Genomic DNA, 19745 nt, shown 5'->3' on the forward strand with positions numbered 1-19745 from the left:
GAAGACCCAACACAACCAAAAAATAAATAAATTAATTAATTAAAAAAATAGTTGATGTCTAAAAATTCAGATATCAGGAAATTTGAAGCATAGAAATATGGAGGTAGGGTAACAATTCAGCTGGAAGCAGCTAAAATTGGAAGCTGCCCAGAAAGTTCCTTCATGCCCTTTGAGGGGTGTTCAGTCTCCTCTCTCACTCCTGGCAACCACTGATCTGCTGAAAGCATGCTTTTTCACGGTGGTGTAATAATTTTTCTTCTGTAGAATCTTCCTCTTTGGTTGGACCTTTCTTCTTTCTATTACAAGCTACGCTGAGTGTTGTCCATCTTGATGTGTGTCTATTTCCATAGGCTAAATTCTTAGAAGTGGAACTCTGGATCACATAACAGGACTCTTCAGACAATTCTTCAGATATCCTCATGGGCTTTCTCTCAGTTTGAGACTTGCTGCATTGTATTTCTGGTCTAGGGATGGATTAGAATCCTGAGGCTTTGATAGGAGACCTTAAGTCAGCCTCAGCTACCTGGCGGTTTCCAGGTCTCCCTCTTGTTTGATTACCTTTGTGCCAAAGGAGAGTTTCCCCTGGTGGCTGCTCTGCATAGTTTGTGTTCTCTTCTGAGGCTATGCCTGGTCTTTTGTTGATGGAATTTTTGTTTCGGACTAGTTTCTGATAACTTGATATAACCATTTTAAATAGGGAGGGTATAGGTTTGTAAAATGAACGGCTAATTCTTTATATCATAGTGCTGATTAGTACTTGGGCTGGCGCGGTTCTGCCTGTTCTTTGCTAGCCATGGCTCAGTGGCTGGCACTGAGTTAGCACTCTTCAGCATTTGATGGTTTGAATAAATGCATTATAACGTGCACTTCTTGACTTTCGTTGCCTTCACAGGTGGAAGAGGTTAGAAACACATGATGTTGTCATAGAATGTGCCAAAATCTCTCTGGACCCTACAGAAGCCTCATATGAAGATGGCTATTCTGTGTCTCACCAAATCTCAGCCCGTTTTCCTCATCGTTCAGCCGATGTCACCGCCAGCTCTTATGTTGACACACAGAATAGCTATGGTAAAAAGTGACTTTGGTACTTATCTGCTTTACAACTTTGTCTCTAGAAAGCATTGTTTATTTTTGTTGAGTTTTTTTCCCTTTCCTAGAATAAGACTTAGGTCAGCTCCTAGGAACTGTTTCCCAAATATTTAAAATTTGAATTTGGCTCCATTTTCCCCTAAATTTAATTTACAGTCCCATGTCCTTGATCTCCTTCTTGATAGTATGTCAGCAGACTTGGGATGTGTCAACACTTAACAAAGAAAATGGATTAAAGGATTTGGCTTCTAGGCTCCAGCTCATAAAGGAATCTTAGATTTTTTCAGACACTTTTAGTGAGGCCCTCTGGGCTGTCACATTGACACAGTTTTGAATGAACCTGGACAATTCAGAACTGGATTCATGTAAAAGTCTAGGCTTATCTATAGGTAGCACCCAGCAAAGTTGTCATACAGGTTGTGCTTTTTCAAGTTATCCTAAAGCTTAACTAGACATCAAACCTTACTAAACTTTATTTCCAAAGGGTATTTAAAGAGGCTTTTAAATGATCAAATGGTCTCGAGGACCGTAATTCTTTATCAGGATAATCTGAAGCCACACGCTGACCCCCTGTGTTCTTTCCCTTCCATTGTAGGCAGTGCTACTTCTACCCCTCACTCTACTTCTCGGCTGATGTTGTTAAACACGCCAGGGCAGCTACCTCAGACTCTGAGTTCCCTGTCGACACGGCTGTTAACTGAGCCGCCACAAGTATGGTGTCAAATAGTGTGCCTGCTTTCTTCTCTGCTTGCTGGTGAAGCTGACCATTTGGGTCAGGATTTAGCCTATGGTTGGGAAAATCTCTCACTGCTCATTTCAGGAGTTAGTTTTTAAGGATGCATGACATTTGCAAGAAAAGTTACTGTTGCCACTTGGCTTTCTCTTGGAGTCTAGACTTACAAAATGCAATGTGTCTCTTGATAAGGCTTTAATAAGATGCCTTTTTCCAGTTGAAAGGCTAAGTTTAAGATCATTGATCGTGGACTTAAAACTCGGGAGGTGTAGCTATTCGTTCCTCATCGCTGACCTGCCTTATTAACTTCTAGGCTACTCTTTGGAGCCCATCTGTGGTTTGTGGGATGACCACTCCTCCAACTTCTCCTGGAAATGTCCCACCTGATTTGTCACACCCTTACAGTAAAGTCTTTGGTACAGCGGGTATGTATGTCTTAGGTTAGATTTGACTGGTTGGTTGGGGCCGGCCTTTTATGATAAGGAACTATCTCTTAGATCTAATAGTGAGTTTGAGAGCCATTTGTAGTAGTAAACCTATTTTTGACAATACAAACCCCTGGAGCTTTCAGAACACATAAAGTGAATCTAAAAAAAAAAAAGACTGATCTAGATCCCCAGAAAGTTAACTCTAGCAGCTTTCTTTGCAGTAATAGTTAAGCGGAAACAAATTTGGCAGTTTTCCTAATTGTTTTACTTCCTCCAAGTGTGTATATTCTGCTCTTGTCTCTGAGCAGGTAGAAAAGGAACTCCTCTGGGAACCCCTGCAACCTCTCCTCCTCCAGCCCCACCCTGCCATTCGGACGACTACGTGCACATTTCACTCCCGCAGGCCATGGCCACAGCCCCCAAGAAGGTTTGCCTGGGCTCCTCTGCTGCCCTCCCCACCCCGCCGCCCGAGCACGGTGACGTGCTTCCAGCCTCACTTTGTGAAGCCTGTTATGCCAGATAGAAGTTTGACCTAAAATGTAATGGGTTTGAATCAGATCAATTCAAAATAGACTAACCCTATGTGGCCTTTATTTTGTTGAGGTAGAAAAAATAGACTAACCAGCAGCTCTCAGAGTGTGATCTGCTCACTGCAGATCTGCTCACTGCTCAAACGCTTTAAGGGCATCTGCCAGGTCAGAACTCCTTTCTTAGTAATACTAAGTGGTTATTCGCCCTCTTTACCACATTGGCACTTATACTCATGGCACAGAAACAATGGTGGGTAAAAGGGCTGGCCCCTTAGTATCGATCACACTCTCCTAGTAGGCATTGCATTCTTCTTCCTCGATGCGTTCTTTCAGTTTAACAGAAGGAAAGAAACAACAACAAAACAAACCTTGAGTATTCCATAGAAAGAACGCATATGTTTAATATTGTTTGTGATGGAGTAGGAAATGGACATCAAGCACCTGAGTGCGTACCGGTGTGCGGTGGCCACCACAAGCACTTGTGCCGTTATTTGAGTTAAGAGCTGAACTAGGTGCTTTTTTTCATGGAGCAGCAGTTTTGTTTGAAAGAACAGCTGGTGACAAACTATGGTTACTCATACCTGAGTGTCTGGCAGGCAGTTAGCTTCTTAGATGACAAACTGGGTCTGTCACTTCAAGACAAACAACTGACGGTATTTGTTGCCAGTGATAAAAAGGTGAAACTAGAATATTAAAAAACTGATATCTGGCACCAAGAGCTTAACAGTTTCCCCAAGTCTTTTATGATGAGATTGAAAAGTCTTGGGAAGCTTGGTTAATAATTTGAGTTTTTGATATTGTATAATGAAATGTTGCCACACTTAGAAGATCTGCATACCTTGGTGACCCAGTATTCTACATGCCCAGTGTATATGTTATAGAATCACACGTAGGTAAAAGACGCATTTGGGGGACAAGGCAGACCAGTGGATCTCGACACGGTGTGAAGAGTGAATTGCCATGGTTCCAGATTCTGCACTGTAACTAACCTTGAAGAAACACCCCTTGTCAAGTTTTAGTGTAGTATCAAAGATGGCTATCCACAGTTATCTAAACAGTCTGTTTACTTTTTATAACTACTTATCTGTGGGCCCTAGAGTTTTCTTCATACACTTGAGCCAGAATAGCCTAGCAGCAGAGCAGAGGCAGACATGAGAACCCAGCTTTCTTGCCCGAAGCCAGATGTGAAAGGGATTGCACAAATGTGAAGCAGCTTGACGCTTCTCACTAAACTTATTTTTATTTATCATAAAAATGTTATTTATGTTTACGTGTATTGGGTCGTTTTTTTCCGGCCGCGCCGCACAGCTTGCGGGATCTTAGTTCCCTGACCGGGGATTGAACCTGCCCTCAGCAGTGAAAGCCGGAGTCCTAACCACTGGACCTCCAGGGAATTCCTGGGTTTGTTATTTTTAAGTGAATTAATAATTTTAAAATTCTGTTTTAGTTTGTAACATGATAACTATCAATAGGTATAACCACATAAACAAAGTCCTTGAGATTCTCAATCATTATTAAGAATAGGAAGGCATCCTGAGACCAAGCAGTTTGAGAACCATGGGGCTAAACTTTAAACTCCGCTACAATATGCTAAAATTGTAGGTGTTTAGGATATTTCTCTAATATTAGAGAACATGTACACAATTTTCTGCCTTGTGATATAAGTGGTACCTGTCTTTTCAGGAAGAGAGAACAGATTCTGCAAGGCCCTGTCTACATAGACAACACCATCTTCCGAATGACAGAGGATTAGGTAAAACCTCGGGTAACAGGAGACCTTGCTTGGTTCTTGACGGGCTATGTGTGGAGACAGGGACATTCTGGAGCACCACAAATCACTGAAGCCCAGAGATAATGAAACATAATTAATTCGAAAAGCCAGCCTCATAACAACAGCCCCCAGAGCTCTTAAGTGCCTGTGTTTTGAGCTGGTCGAACTGTGGCTTCATCTGTTCTCTGAGATGTTAAGAACAGAGAGTTATATTTTCTGTGGGATTCTTTTTTGGTACCTTTAGTTAGATGATTGTCATATTTTGGCTTTCTGTGGTAGCTTTCTGTCTTCAGCAGAAGGAACCATAGTAGACCTATTCTGTTACAGTGGAAGCAGTTTTCACAGTGACGGGGGTGACCAGTGTGTTTCTTTGTCTTTGTTTCTCTTCAGAAGAGCTACCTGGGAGCAAAGGGTCTGTCACTCTCAGTGATCTTCCAGGGTTTTTAGGTGACCTGGCTTCTGAAGAAGATAGTATTGAAAAAGATAAAGAAGAAGGTAACACGTGCGGGATTCTGGCCTTGCGTGGGATCGCTGCGAGTTGATAAAGCCCTCGTTGTGCCCTAGTACCAGGATTTAGCGTCAACACACACAGGCTTGCTTGGTTTTTCTTCTCTTGGGGGAGGAGATGGGAGTTGTATTCTGAGTCCTGTGCCCAGTAAAGGGAGGCCACTGTTTATCTGTCCCTCTGGGGGGCCCAGGGCAGCGTGCAACCCCACACTGCCTGACCTTACCCAGGTTGGCCTGTTGACTGTGCTGTCTCTTCTCTCCCTCCCTGCTCGCAGCGGCAATATCTAAAGAACTCTCTGAGATCACAACAGCCGACGCCGAGCCCCTAGCTCCTCGCGGAGGCTTTGACTCTCCCTTCTACCGGGACAGTCTCCCGGGCTGCCCGCGGAAGACCCACTCAGCCGTCTCCAGTGCCCAGGGCACCGGTGCGAACCCTGAGCCTCTGAACTCCGCCCTGGACAGGCTGGGGCCTGACACCCCAAAGCAAGCCTTTACCCCCATAGACCTGCCCTGCGGAGGCGCCGAGGAGAGCCCTGCCGGGGACAGAGAGCGCCAGGCCTCTCTGGAGAGCAGCATCCTCACTCCCAGCCCTTTTAAAATTCCACCTCAGAGGGGAGTGGGGTTTGGCGGTGGGCAACCTCCCCCATACGATCATCTTTTTGAGGTGGCACTGCCAAAGACTGCCCGTCATTTTGTCAGCAAGAAGACGGAGGGACTGCTAAAGAAAGCAAAAGGGAACACGGAGGAGGACTTCATGCCCTCTGCCTCCCCCATGGAAGTGCTGGACAGACTGATACAGCAAGGGGCAGACGCGCACAGCAAGGAGCTCAACAGGTGAGGCGCGGCAGCGCTGTTCTCTTTTCCTTTAAACGTTCCGTTTGATTATAAACTACAAGAAGCTGGTGGTTGGAAACAGGAATTATTCTTGTGCTCACCAGAGGCAGTTGGTTCGCTGTTTTGTCAGGCGTCCTTCTAGCCTGTTGCCTTTGACGTACATGAATGTGTGTATCCTCCACACAGGCGCGTTAAACTCAGGTAATTCCTTAGGTTACAGGCCATTTAAAAATGAGTCTTTTATATTGGGCTGTTTTGTGCCACTGTGCTGTGAAGAAGCTCAAATGCTTTCATCTTTGCTCTCTGAAAATTTGAGGATGAGGTTATGGTGTTCAAATAATATAGAAATAGTGGTCACGAAGTCTCCTTCTCCAGCTGCAGATTTGTTGTTGTTTTGTTTTGGTAACATAGTCCATTAGATGGAAGGTAAACACCGTCAGCATTTCAATGCAAGTTCATGGCAGCCTGCCCCTGCTCACATGGGTTAAGAACCTGCCAGAGAGCACTGTTCTCACCCCTTCTTTATTACACTTTTAAAGGTGATCTAGAGAAAGAATAAGGGAATCACTAGTCCACAGTGATGCCATTTCTAAACAGGCTCTTGGGGAATGCTAGTTTTAATTTTTCTTCTGTAGAATAACCTAAGGTGGAATTTGACAGATTAATGTTTATGATCCCTTTTTGAATGAAGTTTAGTGTAATAGACTCAGGTAAATTACCTGCTTTTTCCTTAACCTTGGGTGACAGTAGCTTCTCAACAGAGAGGGTTGAAAACAGCTCTCAGTGTGTTCGATCACTCAGTTGCCTTGGAGAGCTGACCAAAGTTCAGAGGCTACAGTATGAGCTCCGAGTTAGGGCCTTTCCACTCTGGAAACTTGGTGGTGCTTAATGGGGGCCCCTTCCATCAGCTATAAGGCCCCTCCTCTTACCCCAGGTGGGCTTTGTGTTTGAAACTTTCTCATGCCTGTGCACTTGTGACCACAAGGAAGTGACTTAATGTTGCTGCAATTAAAAGTCCAGTTAAATTTTTCTAGGTAAGATCTGTAACTTTCTCACTCAAAAACTTTTTTTTCCTAGGTTGTCTTTACCCAGCAAGTCTGTCGACTGGACCCACTTCGGAGGTAAAGTTGTTACTTTAGCTCCAAATCCAGCCCATAGAGATCCTGCTTTGTTGCCTTTTCTGTCCTTGAAGGAGGTGCCCTATAGGAAACATCTCCCCTTCCCTACTGCTCCAGCTGGGTTATCTGCTTGGGTACAGAGTCTCTCACGTGTTGCAAAGTTAGCATTTCCTATTTTTGAAAAGTGGCAAGTACCACGTGCTTGAGAACAGAAGTGCAAAGAGGCAGGCCTCATGCCAGCCTTCCCTAGAAAAGATCTAAGTGAAGTGAGTGGTGCTGGGACAGTTCTTGAGCGATAACCTTCCAAGAAGCAAGAAATGGAGTCATAGATAGATAGATAGATAGATAGATAGATAGATAGATAGATGATAGATAGCAGATTTGTGGGGAAAAACACTTGGAGCTCTCAAAGAGCCATCCTACATTGTACCCCTGTGCGTTCCTTTAAAAGGAAGATGGGTAGTAGGTACTGCCCCTCCCCCTTCCCCATTGAGTGACTGTGGCTGGAAACCAGGTGGTCGTTTGCAAAGTGAGTGACTTTGTTTCTTCAAGAATCGTGTTTCTTAAGCTAACAAACCGCTGGCTGGGGCTTGACTGAACGCTGTGTAAAAGGCGTCTCTGCCACCCTCCCTCTGCTTTACAATCAGGCTCCGCTCCCTCAGATGAGACCCGCTCCCTCCGTAACCAGTTGCTTTTACTGCACAACCAGTTACTCTATGAGCGTTTTAAGAGGCAGCAGCACGCGCTTCGGAACAGGCGGCTCCTGCGCAAGGTGACCAGGGCAGCCGCTCTGGAGGAGCACAACGCTGCCATGGTGAGCACCTCGGGGCCCGGGCGGGGATCGAGGCCAGAGCTCTCCATCCTGCCTCTGCCCGCTCGTGCGGCTTGGGGCAGGTCACTTCGTCTCTGAGGTTAATACGTGAACGGCCACATCCCTGAATTCCCTTGCAGCTCTTCTAATCCACGGGGACAAGTGATTTTTTTGTGTCTGTTGGTCTGTAATTGGCTATGATGATAACAGAGGCAAAGGTGATTTTGTTTCTCCAAATGTAAAACCGGCTCTCCTGAAGCAGTTTTATGGCAGAAACTTGGAGGGCAGTTAAGCCAGTCAGACCTGGAGAGTGACCTTGGCTCTAACACTCATTACCTTAGGAAAGTCATTTAGCCTCTGGAGGCCTCTGTTACCCATTCTGTAAAATGAGAATAATAATAGCAGCATCTACTTTCTAACTGTGGTGGTTAAAAAAACCGTGTCAGTAAGCATTTGCGCATTGCTGGTGCAAGGTAAGCGTTCAGTCAGTGTTCCTCACTTGAGCGACCTTGGCCAGTACCAGCACTTACTTCATTGCTGGTGCTTAGGACTTTTGAAAGTATCAGGAGCAAGTTGATCGCTGAGAAAAGTCCTTTAAGCAACTTTTGATCCATTTGCTAATGTGGAATTTGGAAACCCTTGCCCAAAAGCCAAGTTAGACAGCAGTGAGCTGTCAGATTCTGGGCCTGTGGTTAGCTCGTGCCTGTTCAGATGAAGTGTCTGCAGCATGCATTGAACTTGAGGGTCACTGCCCGTGCTGGAAGGCAGCTAAAATGATGGCCTCTTTGGTCTCTGCTAGAAAGACCAGTTGAAGTTACAAGAGAAAGACATCCAGATATGGAAGGTTAGTCTGCAGAAAGAACAAGCCAGATACAGTCAGCTTCAGGAGCAGCGAGACACGGTGGTCACCCAGCTCCACAGCCAGATCAGACAGCTTCAGCATGACCGGGAGGAGTTCTACAACCAGAGCCAGGAGTTACAGGTACGCGCTGCGGCGCCCGGCAGAGGCCGCCAGGAAAGGGCGGGAAGGCACCTGATTCAGCTCTGAAATCGTGGCACGTAGATTTCACGTCAGGTACATTTTATTTAGGGCAGAGGGTCCCCAGCTTTCTGGGTTCACGGTTCTGTCGGCATTTCATTAATTTTTTCCTGGTACTCCACAGCCAAAAGAAACATCTAACAGTTCTGCCTAGTAAGTAGATCCAGACAACTTAGGATTTAGGTCCTAATGACTTAGTAGCTGTTAGAAAATAATACACATACTTTTTTTTCAATTTTCAATCTCATTTTTGAGTGACCATGGTCACTTACAAATGCAGTGTGTGTACCTGTTGGGCACTGCCGAGTCTCAGACCTTGGAATCAGATGAGACACTGACGCCCTCAATTCCTGTTTCACATTGGTTTTCTCATGGTGATGTTTATCACAGCAACCATGTGCAAGCCCAGCTTTGCAAAGATAATACGTGTTCCACAGGCACGTAGAGCACCTGATAACTGAAACGCTGAGCTCCCTCTAGCTAGTAGTTCACATCATGACCAGTAGATGTCGCTGTGTTTCCCTCGAAATTTAAAACTAGCCCCACAGCGCCTCTGTGAGCCTGCTGTGTAGCCCCAGGGCTCTTTGGTGCACAGTTTGGGAACTGCAGATTTAATAAGCGCTTTTTTGTTTTTCCTTTTGATAATCAGTCAGAAACTCAGAAATTAACTATAACTTACTTTTTAAAGCTAAGTTAGTTTTAAGCCTGATGGCCCAAGAATAGTAGAGCAACAGAGGCACGAGGCTTTCCCGGTTGTCTGTGGGCCGATGGCCAGGTGCACCCGTGGCCTGGCCTGCTGGCACCCTGTAACTTCCTGGCACGTCTCCTTGGGCAGACGAAGCTGGAGGACTGCAGGAACATGATCGCGGAGCTGCGCGTAGAGCTGAAGAAGGCCAACAGCAAGGTGTGCCACACCGAGCTGCTGCTCAGCCAGGTGTCTCAGAAGGTAAGAGGCGAGCAAGCTGGGCCATGCCCACACCACTGCTGATGTCCTTCCTCCAGACAGGACACGCGTAGTACTCGTGTGTCTGTGTCAGGGCTTCCCAACAGGGAGTGATTCTGCTCCCCTCCCCCCAGGGGACATTGGGCAATATCTGGAGACATTTTTGGCTGACGTTTTTTGTTTTGTTTTGTGTTTTATTTATTTTTGGCTGCATTAGGTCTTCATTGCTATGCGTGGGCCCCCTTTAGCTGCAGTGAGCTGGGGCTACTCTTCGCTGTGGTGCGCGGGCTTCTCATTGCGGTGGCTTCTCTTGTGGCAGAGCATGGGCTCTAGGCATGCGGGCTTCAGTAGTTGTGGCACGCAGACTCAGTAGTTGTGGCTCACAGGCCCTAGAGCGCAGGCTCAGTAGTTGTGGCACATGGGCTTAGTTGCTCTGCGGCATGTGGGATCTTCCTGGACCAGGGCTCAAACCCATGTCCCCTTCCTTGGCCGGCGGATTCTTAACCACTGCACCACCACTGGTTGACGTTTTTGATGCTACTGACATTGAGTGGGAGGGGCCGAGGTGCTCCTAAACATCAGACAGTGCATGGACGGCCCTGCAGCAGGGAACTACCTAGCCTGAGCCCTGGTCTGTGTGTATCCTGGGAACTTGTTCTTAATACTTCGTTCACATAAATGTGAAGAGTTCATTCAGGCTTTTGAGCTATGATCTTTCCCTCTTTGGAAGTCATTGCACTCATATGTAAATCACTTACTCAAGAACCTGTGGGTTTACTCCAGGGCTTTATCCCACTGGACCTAACGTCCCTGCTGTGGTGGTTGTGTACATACCCATCTCCTCGAGGTGCCCTGTGGGTGGCCAGTTTTGATGTGGAGCATTTGCGCCTCTTCCCCTTTGCATAGGGACAATTTTGAAGTACGTTTCTGTCCATTTTTGTTGCCCTTGTATCCCTTCCTCCCCACCAGCCGTTTTGGTGTGGCCTTTGAAACCATGGGGCTTGTTTACACTGACTCAGCCCTGAAATAGTGTGCTCCTAGCTGGTTCCCTGTTGAATGTCCATTTGCTAGCTTTGTGTCGTCAGATCTTTCACTTTGCTTGTTTCTGTGTTTTTGTTAGCTCTCAAATAGTGAGTCGGTCCAACAGCAGATGGAGTTCTTGAACAGGCAGCTGTTGGTTCTCGGGGAAGTCAACGAGCTGTATTTGGAACAACTGCAGAACAAGCATTCAGACACCACAAAGGTATGTGGGCTTGAGGAACCAGACCCTACCTGGGACGCTGTTAGGACCCAGGCAATATGTCTATGGCACAGCACAGAGAATGGCGTATGAATTGTTTCCTGAAAGATGGCGTGGCAGACCTAATGTCATTTCCACCTCTCCCTGGTCTGGCAACACAGGCCCTTTTCAGCTGTCACACAGACTTGTTTCCCTTAGTTGGGTTGCTTTGAAATTAAATCAGTTATATGTGAAAGCACATAATGGTAATTGGTACAGACTAGGTGATAGAAGTGTTTTTCTTCTTTTTTTTTCTTTTTCTTTCTTTTTTTTTTTTTGGCCATACCGCGTGGCATACGGGATCTTAGTTCCCTGTCCAGGAATCAGACCTGTGCCCCCTGCAGTGGAAGCGTGGAGTCTTAACCACTGGACCACCAGGGAAGTCCCAAAAGTGTTTTCCTTCTCTTACCCATGCCCCCGTCTTTAAAGAGAGAGAGACAGGCTAACAGATAAAGAAAAAGGATGGGGAGCCAATTCTGTTTAGCATATAACTCTCTGGGCTGTGGGTTTATACTGCTAGAAATATTTTTTTTCTTCGTAATGTTGAATTTGATTTCAGCAGATGGTGGTTCAGGCCTGGCAACAAGGCCAGTGTCGGGATGATCTTACGTTAATTAGTGCCTTACCAGTGGTGTCGAGGCAGAAGTTTCATGTCACTTTGTAAATAGCCTCGGGTAATGTTGGTGAATGAGTTGGGAATGGAATTTTAAGAATAAATGCTTAGATGCTTCCTGTCACTAACTTCTTCATCACACACAGGCTTTCTTTTTAGGATTTCTTGGGCTTTTGCTTTGTAAAGCTTTGTTTTCTTTTCCCTTGGCCAAATGTAGGGAGTAGTCTTAGAATCAGAGAGATGGAATTTTCATAATAGTTATTCTTATTTCTCAGCTTCTCTCAACTCTCAGATTCAGATTCCCTTTAGAAGGATGTTAAATGTGGAACTTTCTCTAGAAACCAGCTCTCATTAATTTTGGAAGTATAATGGCCTCAGAAAAAGAAAGAAGGGAAAAGAGACCTGAGGGACTAGAGAACCTCTGAAAAAGCTTACTTAAACACACTCCTAACTCTCCCGAGAGAAATGTGGATGGGTGCCACGGTGCTGTCTTTTGGTTGGAACACTTACCCCCTTGGGACCTCAAGCAAGCCACCTGACCTCTTTGGGCCTGGCTTCGCAGTTCATAAAATGCGCATGGTGATACTGACTTGCAACCTTCAGCTGTAAGCAGCAACAAAAAAAGACTTCACCGGCTTAGCCATAAAGAGTTTCATTATATCTCTTGACAAGAAGTCCCGAGGCAGGTGAGTTCCAGGTTGGTCAAGTCAGCAGCTGAGGGACAGCAGCAAGGAGCCTCGTTCTTTCCCCTCTTCTGCACCACTCGACCTATCCTCTCAACCTTGTCTTTGGGCAGTCTGTGCTCCTGGTTGCAAAGTGTGTGCCACAGTGAACACTGTCACAGGTAGATGTCATGATGTCCCCTGGAGGAGGAGAGCATCGCCTCCTGCAGGTCTCTCTCATTAAGGAAACCTTTCCCAGGAACTCTCCACCAGACCTCCCACCCTTGTTATTGGCCACGATTATGTCATGTGTCCATCCCTAGCTAGCCATGGCTTTGAACCTGTGTTTGGACCTGGAGCTGGGCTTCCTCTTGTTCAGTCAAGTAGGGGACGAGGAATGGGTATCTGAGCGTCAGGTGGGGAATGGCTGGTAGGTACTGGGTGTAGCCCCTCTTACGTGGCTGTGAGAGTTAGTGATAGTGCATAGATGTTCCTAGTTCAGTGCTTTGTTTGATTCTCCATAAGTACTTACTGTCGTTTCCGACAAGAGTTCAGTTTGTTTACCTAACCTATGCCGAAGCCTGGAGCCATCAGGCATAGCTGGAGCGGCCGCATTATCTGGTCCCAGTCCTGAGCTTAACTCGATCCCGTTCTGACCGAGGAAGCGTTGGGCTTGCTGGCCATCTTCGAGGTGGGGTGCCTTCAGGGAAGCTCATCTCCTTGCTCCGTATGGTTTATTATCTTTTTTAAAAAGACAAATGTATGGTAATTTCAAGTTTATGCATATTTTACCACAATAAAAAAGCCACACAACACAAACGTAGCATATACTTGTTAGAAGAGCATCCTTTCCACCTCTCTCTGAGCATAGCGCACACTTGCTGTTTCCATCGGTCAGCAGGCAGGTTGTCTTCCTGGCGTGATTGACAAACCTTGTCAGGGTACCTGGTCTGCAGATGTTCATTCCTGTTGCGTCTCTAGCTTTATCTTAGTTGGTATTAGGGGAGGGAGAAGAGTATAAAAGAAAACAAACAACCCATACTGCCACTGCGCCGGCCTACACCGCCACCACTCTGAACTGCACCTCCACTGCACTGAACTGCACCACCACTGTGCCGGCCCACGCCTCCACTGTGTTGAAATCATAACTGAATATTGGCGTGTTTTCAGAATGTGTGTGTTAACATAGTTGATCACACTATTCACGTGGCTTTATAATCTGCTTTTTTATCTTTTACTGATACAAATAATTTTAAAAATCTTATTAAATAGAAGATGTACTTTAATTTACTTTCTTGACGTTAGACTTCATAGTTTCTAGTTTTTTGCTCTTCTGAATATGCTGTGCTGATTATTTTTGTGCCCAAATGTCTATTCATGTTTCAAATGATTTCCTAAGGGATAGGTTTCAGGGAAGGATTAGTAGGTACTTACTGCCAGCCTACTTTCCAGAGAGTTGTACTAGTTTCTATTTCCACTAGCAATATACTAATAAAGTACCTTCTCAGTGTTTGTTACATTGATGTTTCAAAGTGGATATGGCATGTTCATTTTTTAAAAGTACTAACTCCAATTCCTTTTTTGTTTGTTTGTTTTGTTTTGTTATCAGGAAGTAGAAATGATGAAAACTGCATATCGGAAAGAACTAGAAAAAAACAGAAGCCATGTTCTCCAGCAGAATCAGAGGCTGGATACTGCTCAAAAACGGATTTTGGAACTGGAATCTCATCTAGCCAAGAAAGACCACCTTCTTTTGGAACAGAAAAAATATTTAGAGGATGTCAAACTCCAGGCAAGGTAACTTTCAGGGGGAAAGGTTTTTGCTGTGATGTATTTAAGTAGAACTTCCCACATTCTGGGGTGGTCTGTATCTTTCAGAGGACAGCTGCAGGCCGCAGAGAGCAGGTATGAAGCTCAGAAGAGGATCACCCAAGTGTTTGAATTGGAGATCTTAGATTTATACGGCAGGTTGGAGAAGGATGGCCTCCTGAAAAAACTTGAAGAAGAAAAAACAGAAGCAGCCGAAGCGGCGGAAGAAAGGTAGGAGCAAAGAGTCGGCAGCCATGGCCTCATCGTGAGGCTGCCGCTGACAGAGCAGGGAGGCATTGCGTGGTGTTAGCAGCGGTCCCAGCCTGACAGGCGAGCCTGCAGCTCTCAGCTGCATCCCTCAGAGCACCCAGCCACCCTTCTGAGTTCCTTGTCCTGGGGCCCGAGGCACTTGATAATGGTCCTGGGAGGCGTTCCTATTTAAGATCGCCATCTGATATCCCTCGTTGTGGCTTAGGTTTCTCTTCATGAGCTCTCAACACGGGAGTCCTCTCTTCTAGAACATAGAGGGGGCCGGCAGAGTTCAGCGTCGGGGCGAGCGCGCGTCCGGGTAATTCCATGCTTCCCAAACACGGGCACTGCAACCACCGGCTCCCTTTCTCGTCCTCGGATTTCTTACAGGCTCGACTGTTGTCGTGACGGCTGCTCGGATTCTGTGACAGGGCACAACAATGAAGAGGCATCTGGCCCTAACGGGGAGACCAAGCCCCCCAGGCCCGGCGGCGCCCGGGGCGGTAGCGGAAGTAGAGGAGGCGGAGGCGGCAGCAGCAGCAGCAGCAGCGGCGGCAGTGAGCTTTCTACCCCAGAGAAACCCCCAAACCCGAGGGTGGGCCCATGCAGCAGTCGGTGGGAGACTGCCGTGGGAGAGCCCACTACGGGCATCCCTATGACTGTCGGCTCACTTCCTAGTTCAAAAAGCTTCCTGGGCATGAAGGCTCGAGAGCTATTTCGTAATAAGAGTGAGAGCCAGTGCGATGAGGACAGCCTGACCAGCAGTAGCCTTTCTGAGACCCTAAAGACAGAGCTGGGCAAAGACTCGGGTGTGGAAGCCAAGCCACCCCTGAACCTAGACGGCCCGCAGCCACCTCCCCCAAAGCCAGACAGCGTGGGACAGCTCCGTATCATGGACTACAATGAGGCGCAGCACGAGCACAGCTAGGGACGGTGTCAATCAGTGTTAACTTGTGTATCGCCGGCCTGGAACGGGAGGCGCGAGTGCCCGTTTCAGAGCTTTCCTGTTTCCAGGCGTTGAGGGGCTATAGCTCCCGCAGAGGAAATGGGATGGGGGTCCTTTGACGGTTGACTGAATGCAGAACGGTTTTTGCAGCTGGCATTGAAATGCCTCTTCGGTTTCCCTTCGGCCACCCTCTCTTTCATTTACCTGGCAGCGTGTACTAACCCGAGGGCCAGGGTGCGTTCCTCACTAGCTTTATTTTCTTCCTTTTCCCCCCAAATCGTTGTGTCCTTTGAACCTGTGCAATATGAGGCCAAATGTAATCCTGGAGTCTAACACACCACCCGCTCCTTTCCTGAAGCTCAGTTAGCTGGGCGGGCTCTCTGTGAGCCCAGGTCATTGTTGGCATCACAGGTAAGTCTGGTTTTGTCCCTTTCCAGGAGGATGTGACATGCAAAGTTGATCATCTTCACATGAGAGCTTTTAAATGAGATGTTGTCACTGCTTTTGGTTCTAACATCCATCATCTAAAGCCGCAGATCCAGAAAAACGATGGTTTATTCTCTCTTAAGTTCTTCTGGCGGTTCTGATAAGCTTCCTAGAAAGTTCCATGTGAACAAAGGTCTGTTGTTGGAAAAGTCTGGAGCTGGCACTGTGGAGACCATGCTCCCCTTCGGGAACGCTCTGTCCCCCTGCCCCACTACCTCTTGCCTATGTGGCGTTTGCTTGAAAGCTGGTACTGTTCTGATTACAGGCTGGGGTGTGGGTGGTCAGGCGTGCTCTCTGCAGGAGGGAGGATGGTGGCTGGAGCAGCTCCCTGAAAAGGAAAGTGCGGGGCTGAGGACCTGCCCCTGCAGGCGGGGCGGTGCTAGCTGTTTGCCTCTCTTCCCTGTCCCATGTGCCTCCTGTTTACGTCAGCTTCTCTGGGATGCTGCAGCAGAAAGGCTCTGAAGGTCCAAAGAGTTTCTTCAAAGTTTTACGACCATCGTGTCTCAGGCTGTGAGAGTTGCCTCGCTATAGTAGATTCTAGGCCACCAAAAAGGTAACAGCTTTTTCACACCAATGCTGACTTTCAGGGGCCGACCCTGCAGGGGGCTTGATGCTGCTGCCCTTGCACATGTTGGTCATGGCAGAGCATTAAAGCAGAGTCCTGGAGAGGGTTGACAGAGCTGGCTGCCTGGACCCAGTGGGCTGCCTGCACATGCTCGGGAGAGGTGACGCAAGTCAGAACATGGGTCGTGGCAGAGAATCTGAACTCAGCAGGTGCTCCCGAAGTGAATGCTAGAAGCCTAAGAATTGTTGCCTGGTGATCCAGCCGAGGCTGAGGCAGGGGGAGACTGGTAGGAAAGAGCCAGTGAACTTGGCTTTTTTCTTTCTCATCTTTCAGTTAAAAGTGTAGAAGGGTTCATCCATGAAGAGGGAAACGGCGAACTGAAATGGTACGAAACTTTAGTGCGTATGGAAGCTTCCAGCACATGAGGGTTAAAGTCTGTTTTTTAAAGTGTGGCAATAAATATTCTAGCCTCCTAAATAACCAAAGGGAGCTAGAGAATGAGGCTCCACGTCACCATGGCTGTACTGGCAGACCACCTCCTTGGGACAGGATTTCTGGGTGTGACTGATGGATCCCTGCTTGAGGAAGGGTGTGTGCCCGACTGCTCCAGCCCAGCGCGGGGCCAGCAATTGCCGCTGGATGCCTGATGTGGAGTATTAATGACACCATGGATGTTTAATTCAGCTTTTTCCAAAGGAAAGCTTAAAATCCAATACGTTCTGGTTTCCTATTACAGTTTTATTTAGAAAAGGAAAACGTGAACAAATCCAGGAAAAGAAAAGTTACAAGGTAACTATTAAAACTGTTTCTAAATGCTTATCCCCTCCCCAAGCCCAGGAGATCTGTGCCACAGAACAAAGGTACCAGGCACTTAAATCAAAGCCTTTACCCTAACTGCAAAAGCAAGGAGGCCAATGTAAAGAAAGGAGAACATTTGTTTAATGGACAGATTGTAAAAATACAGGGAAGAAGGAGGCGGCGTGGTACAGTGGACTGGGGCCCCGGGCTGCAGGCCCTTGGCATGCTCCTCCCGCCGGGGCATGCGTTTGCTCAGCTTCGTAACCGTGGCCGACCCCAGCAGCTGCACGCAGCTTCCTCTGGGCTCTAGGAGGCCATGGATTTTACTCAGCCACGGCTGGGGGACGGAGGCCTGGAGTCATGCTGAAGGTACCCAGCCTGAACATTTAGGCTTTTATATTGCAGAGGACTTGAGTCGATAGTAAATCGATAGTGAAGTTTGGTTTGGTTTTGAAAATGATAGACTTGCCAAGAGTCAGCGGGTCAGTCGATTATGCTGCAGTGAGTATTTTTAAGGATGGAAAGGTGATAGTGGTAGAGGAACTCCCGAGAGAGAATTCAGGCCTGGGAACAGGCAGGGCAAAGGCAGTAGAACAGTCACATTCAAGGCAGAGCCTGTATTCACAGACGTTAGGGTTAACCTCCACCGGAGTCGCTTGGAGCAGGCTTGCCTCCGCTTCAGAGCTGTTTGGCCAAAAGTGTCCATAACCTGTTCCGCTCAGCACTTGACACTAACCAGGGTCAGCGTAGACCCTGAGAGAAGATTGGAGTCTGCTTCTTGGGAGTCTTGGGAGCGTGAACCCTTGTTTTAAAAGGGAGCACTGCAGCATCGTTGCGGAGGGCGGGAGGGGAGATGATAGCATGGTCTCCATAGAGAGAATGGGCTCCTGAATCTACTACAGGTAGGTAAGTACATGAATCTCTATCAGACAGAGCTTTCACGGATTTTAAAAGCTTTTGACAAGGTTCTGTCACAAGTCTATGAAATTTGTCCCTGTGGAATTGGAAGAAATATCTGGTCATGAATAAGAAAACTAACTGAAATCCAAAGGTAGGAGATGAAGACCATTTCTTGGGTCAGAGGTTTCCCTGGAGATGAGTGCTGGGACCAACCATATAAGCTGGATGGGTAGATGTGACCTCCCTAGGCTTGTCAGCAGGGTTTTTCAGGAGGGAGAACTGCCCAACCTTTGGGAATAAGCTGCTGAAGGTTCCTATTAGGCTCTGTGAGTGGAGAGAGAAGTGATAGATAAGCTGCTTTGTGAGCCAGAATATATGTCATGTGTTTAGGTGGAAATAGTCCAAACTCTTCTTAAAAGGTAAACTGTTACAATCCAGGGAAGTGTCCTGGAAGCCACTGACAGTTGGAAAGATTAGCCCACCGTGCCACCATGGCCACAGAGGCCGGCTTCCCACTGGGCAAAACCAGGACAGTGGGAAACAAAACTCCAGACCTGGGCCGTCCCCATTTGCAACAGCACATGTAGTTTCCAGTGTTTTTGCTGAGAAAGATAAAACTCTAGTAGTTTTGTAAAGAGGATAAATAAGATGATCATGATGATGAGAGAGGGTCCGTGGAGACCACAGATGTTCAGACTCACGGTTAAGAGTAAAAAATTGGTGTCTCTGTGTAGAGAATATAACAAAAGTGCTATGACCAGTCAATGTGAATTTTCACCAAATACTAGAACATACCACTTGAAGCCAGAAAGAAATAACTGAAGAACAAGTGAAAGACAGTACTACGTGGAGATGCGGTTTTTCTAACCAAAAGCAGTAAGAGGTGTTAGAAAGTGTGGACAGGTCTAAGGAGGGTTTGGGCAGAGTGAAGACTCAGTCCAGAGCTGCTCTCGAGGTGGAGTGCCACCCAGCTTGTGCGGATGCTCTGAGAGGCCGCCGTCTCCTCAGAGTGGCTCCGGGAGCAGCCCGAGCCCACCCAGAAGTGTGCGTCTCGCGTGGGGAAGAAAGCTGTCTTTCGTGGAATGACCCAAATCGGCACGTCTCACTCTGGGCATTTTCACTGTTCGAGGTACGTGCGTTAAAATTGACCAGCCACGAGTATGCGAAGATGTTTGCGTATCTGTTTACATCCAGAGTTCTCTGACATGTGCCCTTGCCCTCCCCCAGACCACAACAGAGGAATTGATTGCACTTGATTAAGCTTTTCTTTATAGATGAAAGAACACATTGAGGTTGGGGCCTGGCCCCCGGGCTGCTGCTGTGACCCTTGTCCCCACGTGGCTCATTTCCCCGTCCGTGACTCTGATGTGCCCGGGGGAGTGGTGTTTCCGTCTTCTCCACTCCGTCCTGCAGTCTGTATGTGCCGCCCTGAGAGAAGATGGTTGTAGCTACAAGGGGAACCTGCCTGCGATAGTCGAGCACCTGGGCCCACGACGGCTTCTGGCCTTGAAACGAGTTAACGAAGGCAGAGGAGCTTTCTCTCCCCCTTCCCGTCCCGGTGCCACAAAATTGTCCATCCTCGGGGATAAGTAGACTAGTTGAACCATTGGAGTAGACCTTTTAGAGGAGACCCTT

General features: G+C 47.3%; 1 protein-coding gene across 4 annotated transcripts in view; it reads left to right on the top strand.

Annotated features, from left to right (window-relative positions):
• TSC1 (TSC complex subunit 1) overlaps nucleotides 1-18033 on the top strand; it is a 46578-nt gene extending 28545 nt beyond the window's left edge. For 3 of the 4 annotated variants that reach the window (XM_060013893.1, XM_060013892.1, XM_060013891.1), the window contains 15 exons: nucleotides 893-1068; nucleotides 1685-1800; nucleotides 2136-2247; nucleotides 2559-2677; nucleotides 4464-4533; nucleotides 4942-5046; nucleotides 5334-5892; nucleotides 6970-7013; nucleotides 7658-7824; nucleotides 8621-8803; nucleotides 9696-9806; nucleotides 10924-11046; nucleotides 13967-14154; nucleotides 14236-14397; nucleotides 14806-18033. In XM_060013893.1, the coding sequence (XP_059869876.1) occupies nucleotides 893-1068; nucleotides 1685-1800; nucleotides 2136-2247; nucleotides 2559-2677; nucleotides 4464-4533; nucleotides 4942-5046; nucleotides 5334-5892; nucleotides 6970-7013; nucleotides 7658-7824; nucleotides 8621-8803; nucleotides 9696-9806; nucleotides 10924-11046; nucleotides 13967-14154; nucleotides 14236-14397; nucleotides 14806-15343 (2773 nt within the window). In that variant the 3' untranslated portion in view covers nucleotides 15344-18033. Of the gene's footprint in view, nucleotides 1-892; nucleotides 1069-1684; nucleotides 1801-2135; nucleotides 2248-2558; nucleotides 2678-4463; nucleotides 4534-4941; nucleotides 5047-5333; nucleotides 5893-6969; nucleotides 7014-7657; nucleotides 7825-8620; nucleotides 8804-9695; nucleotides 9807-10923; nucleotides 11047-13966; nucleotides 14155-14235; nucleotides 14398-14805 lie in introns of those variants that run through there. The other variant, XM_060013894.1, reaches the window with a different exon arrangement.
• The last annotated feature ends 1712 nt before the right edge of the window (nucleotides 18034-19745 follow it).

Source organism: Delphinus delphis, chromosome 6 (genome assembly GCF_949987515.2).
Source record: "Delphinus delphis chromosome 6, mDelDel1.2, whole genome shotgun sequence".
NCBI classification, from domain to species: domain Eukaryota; kingdom Metazoa; phylum Chordata; class Mammalia; order Artiodactyla; family Delphinidae; genus Delphinus; species Delphinus delphis.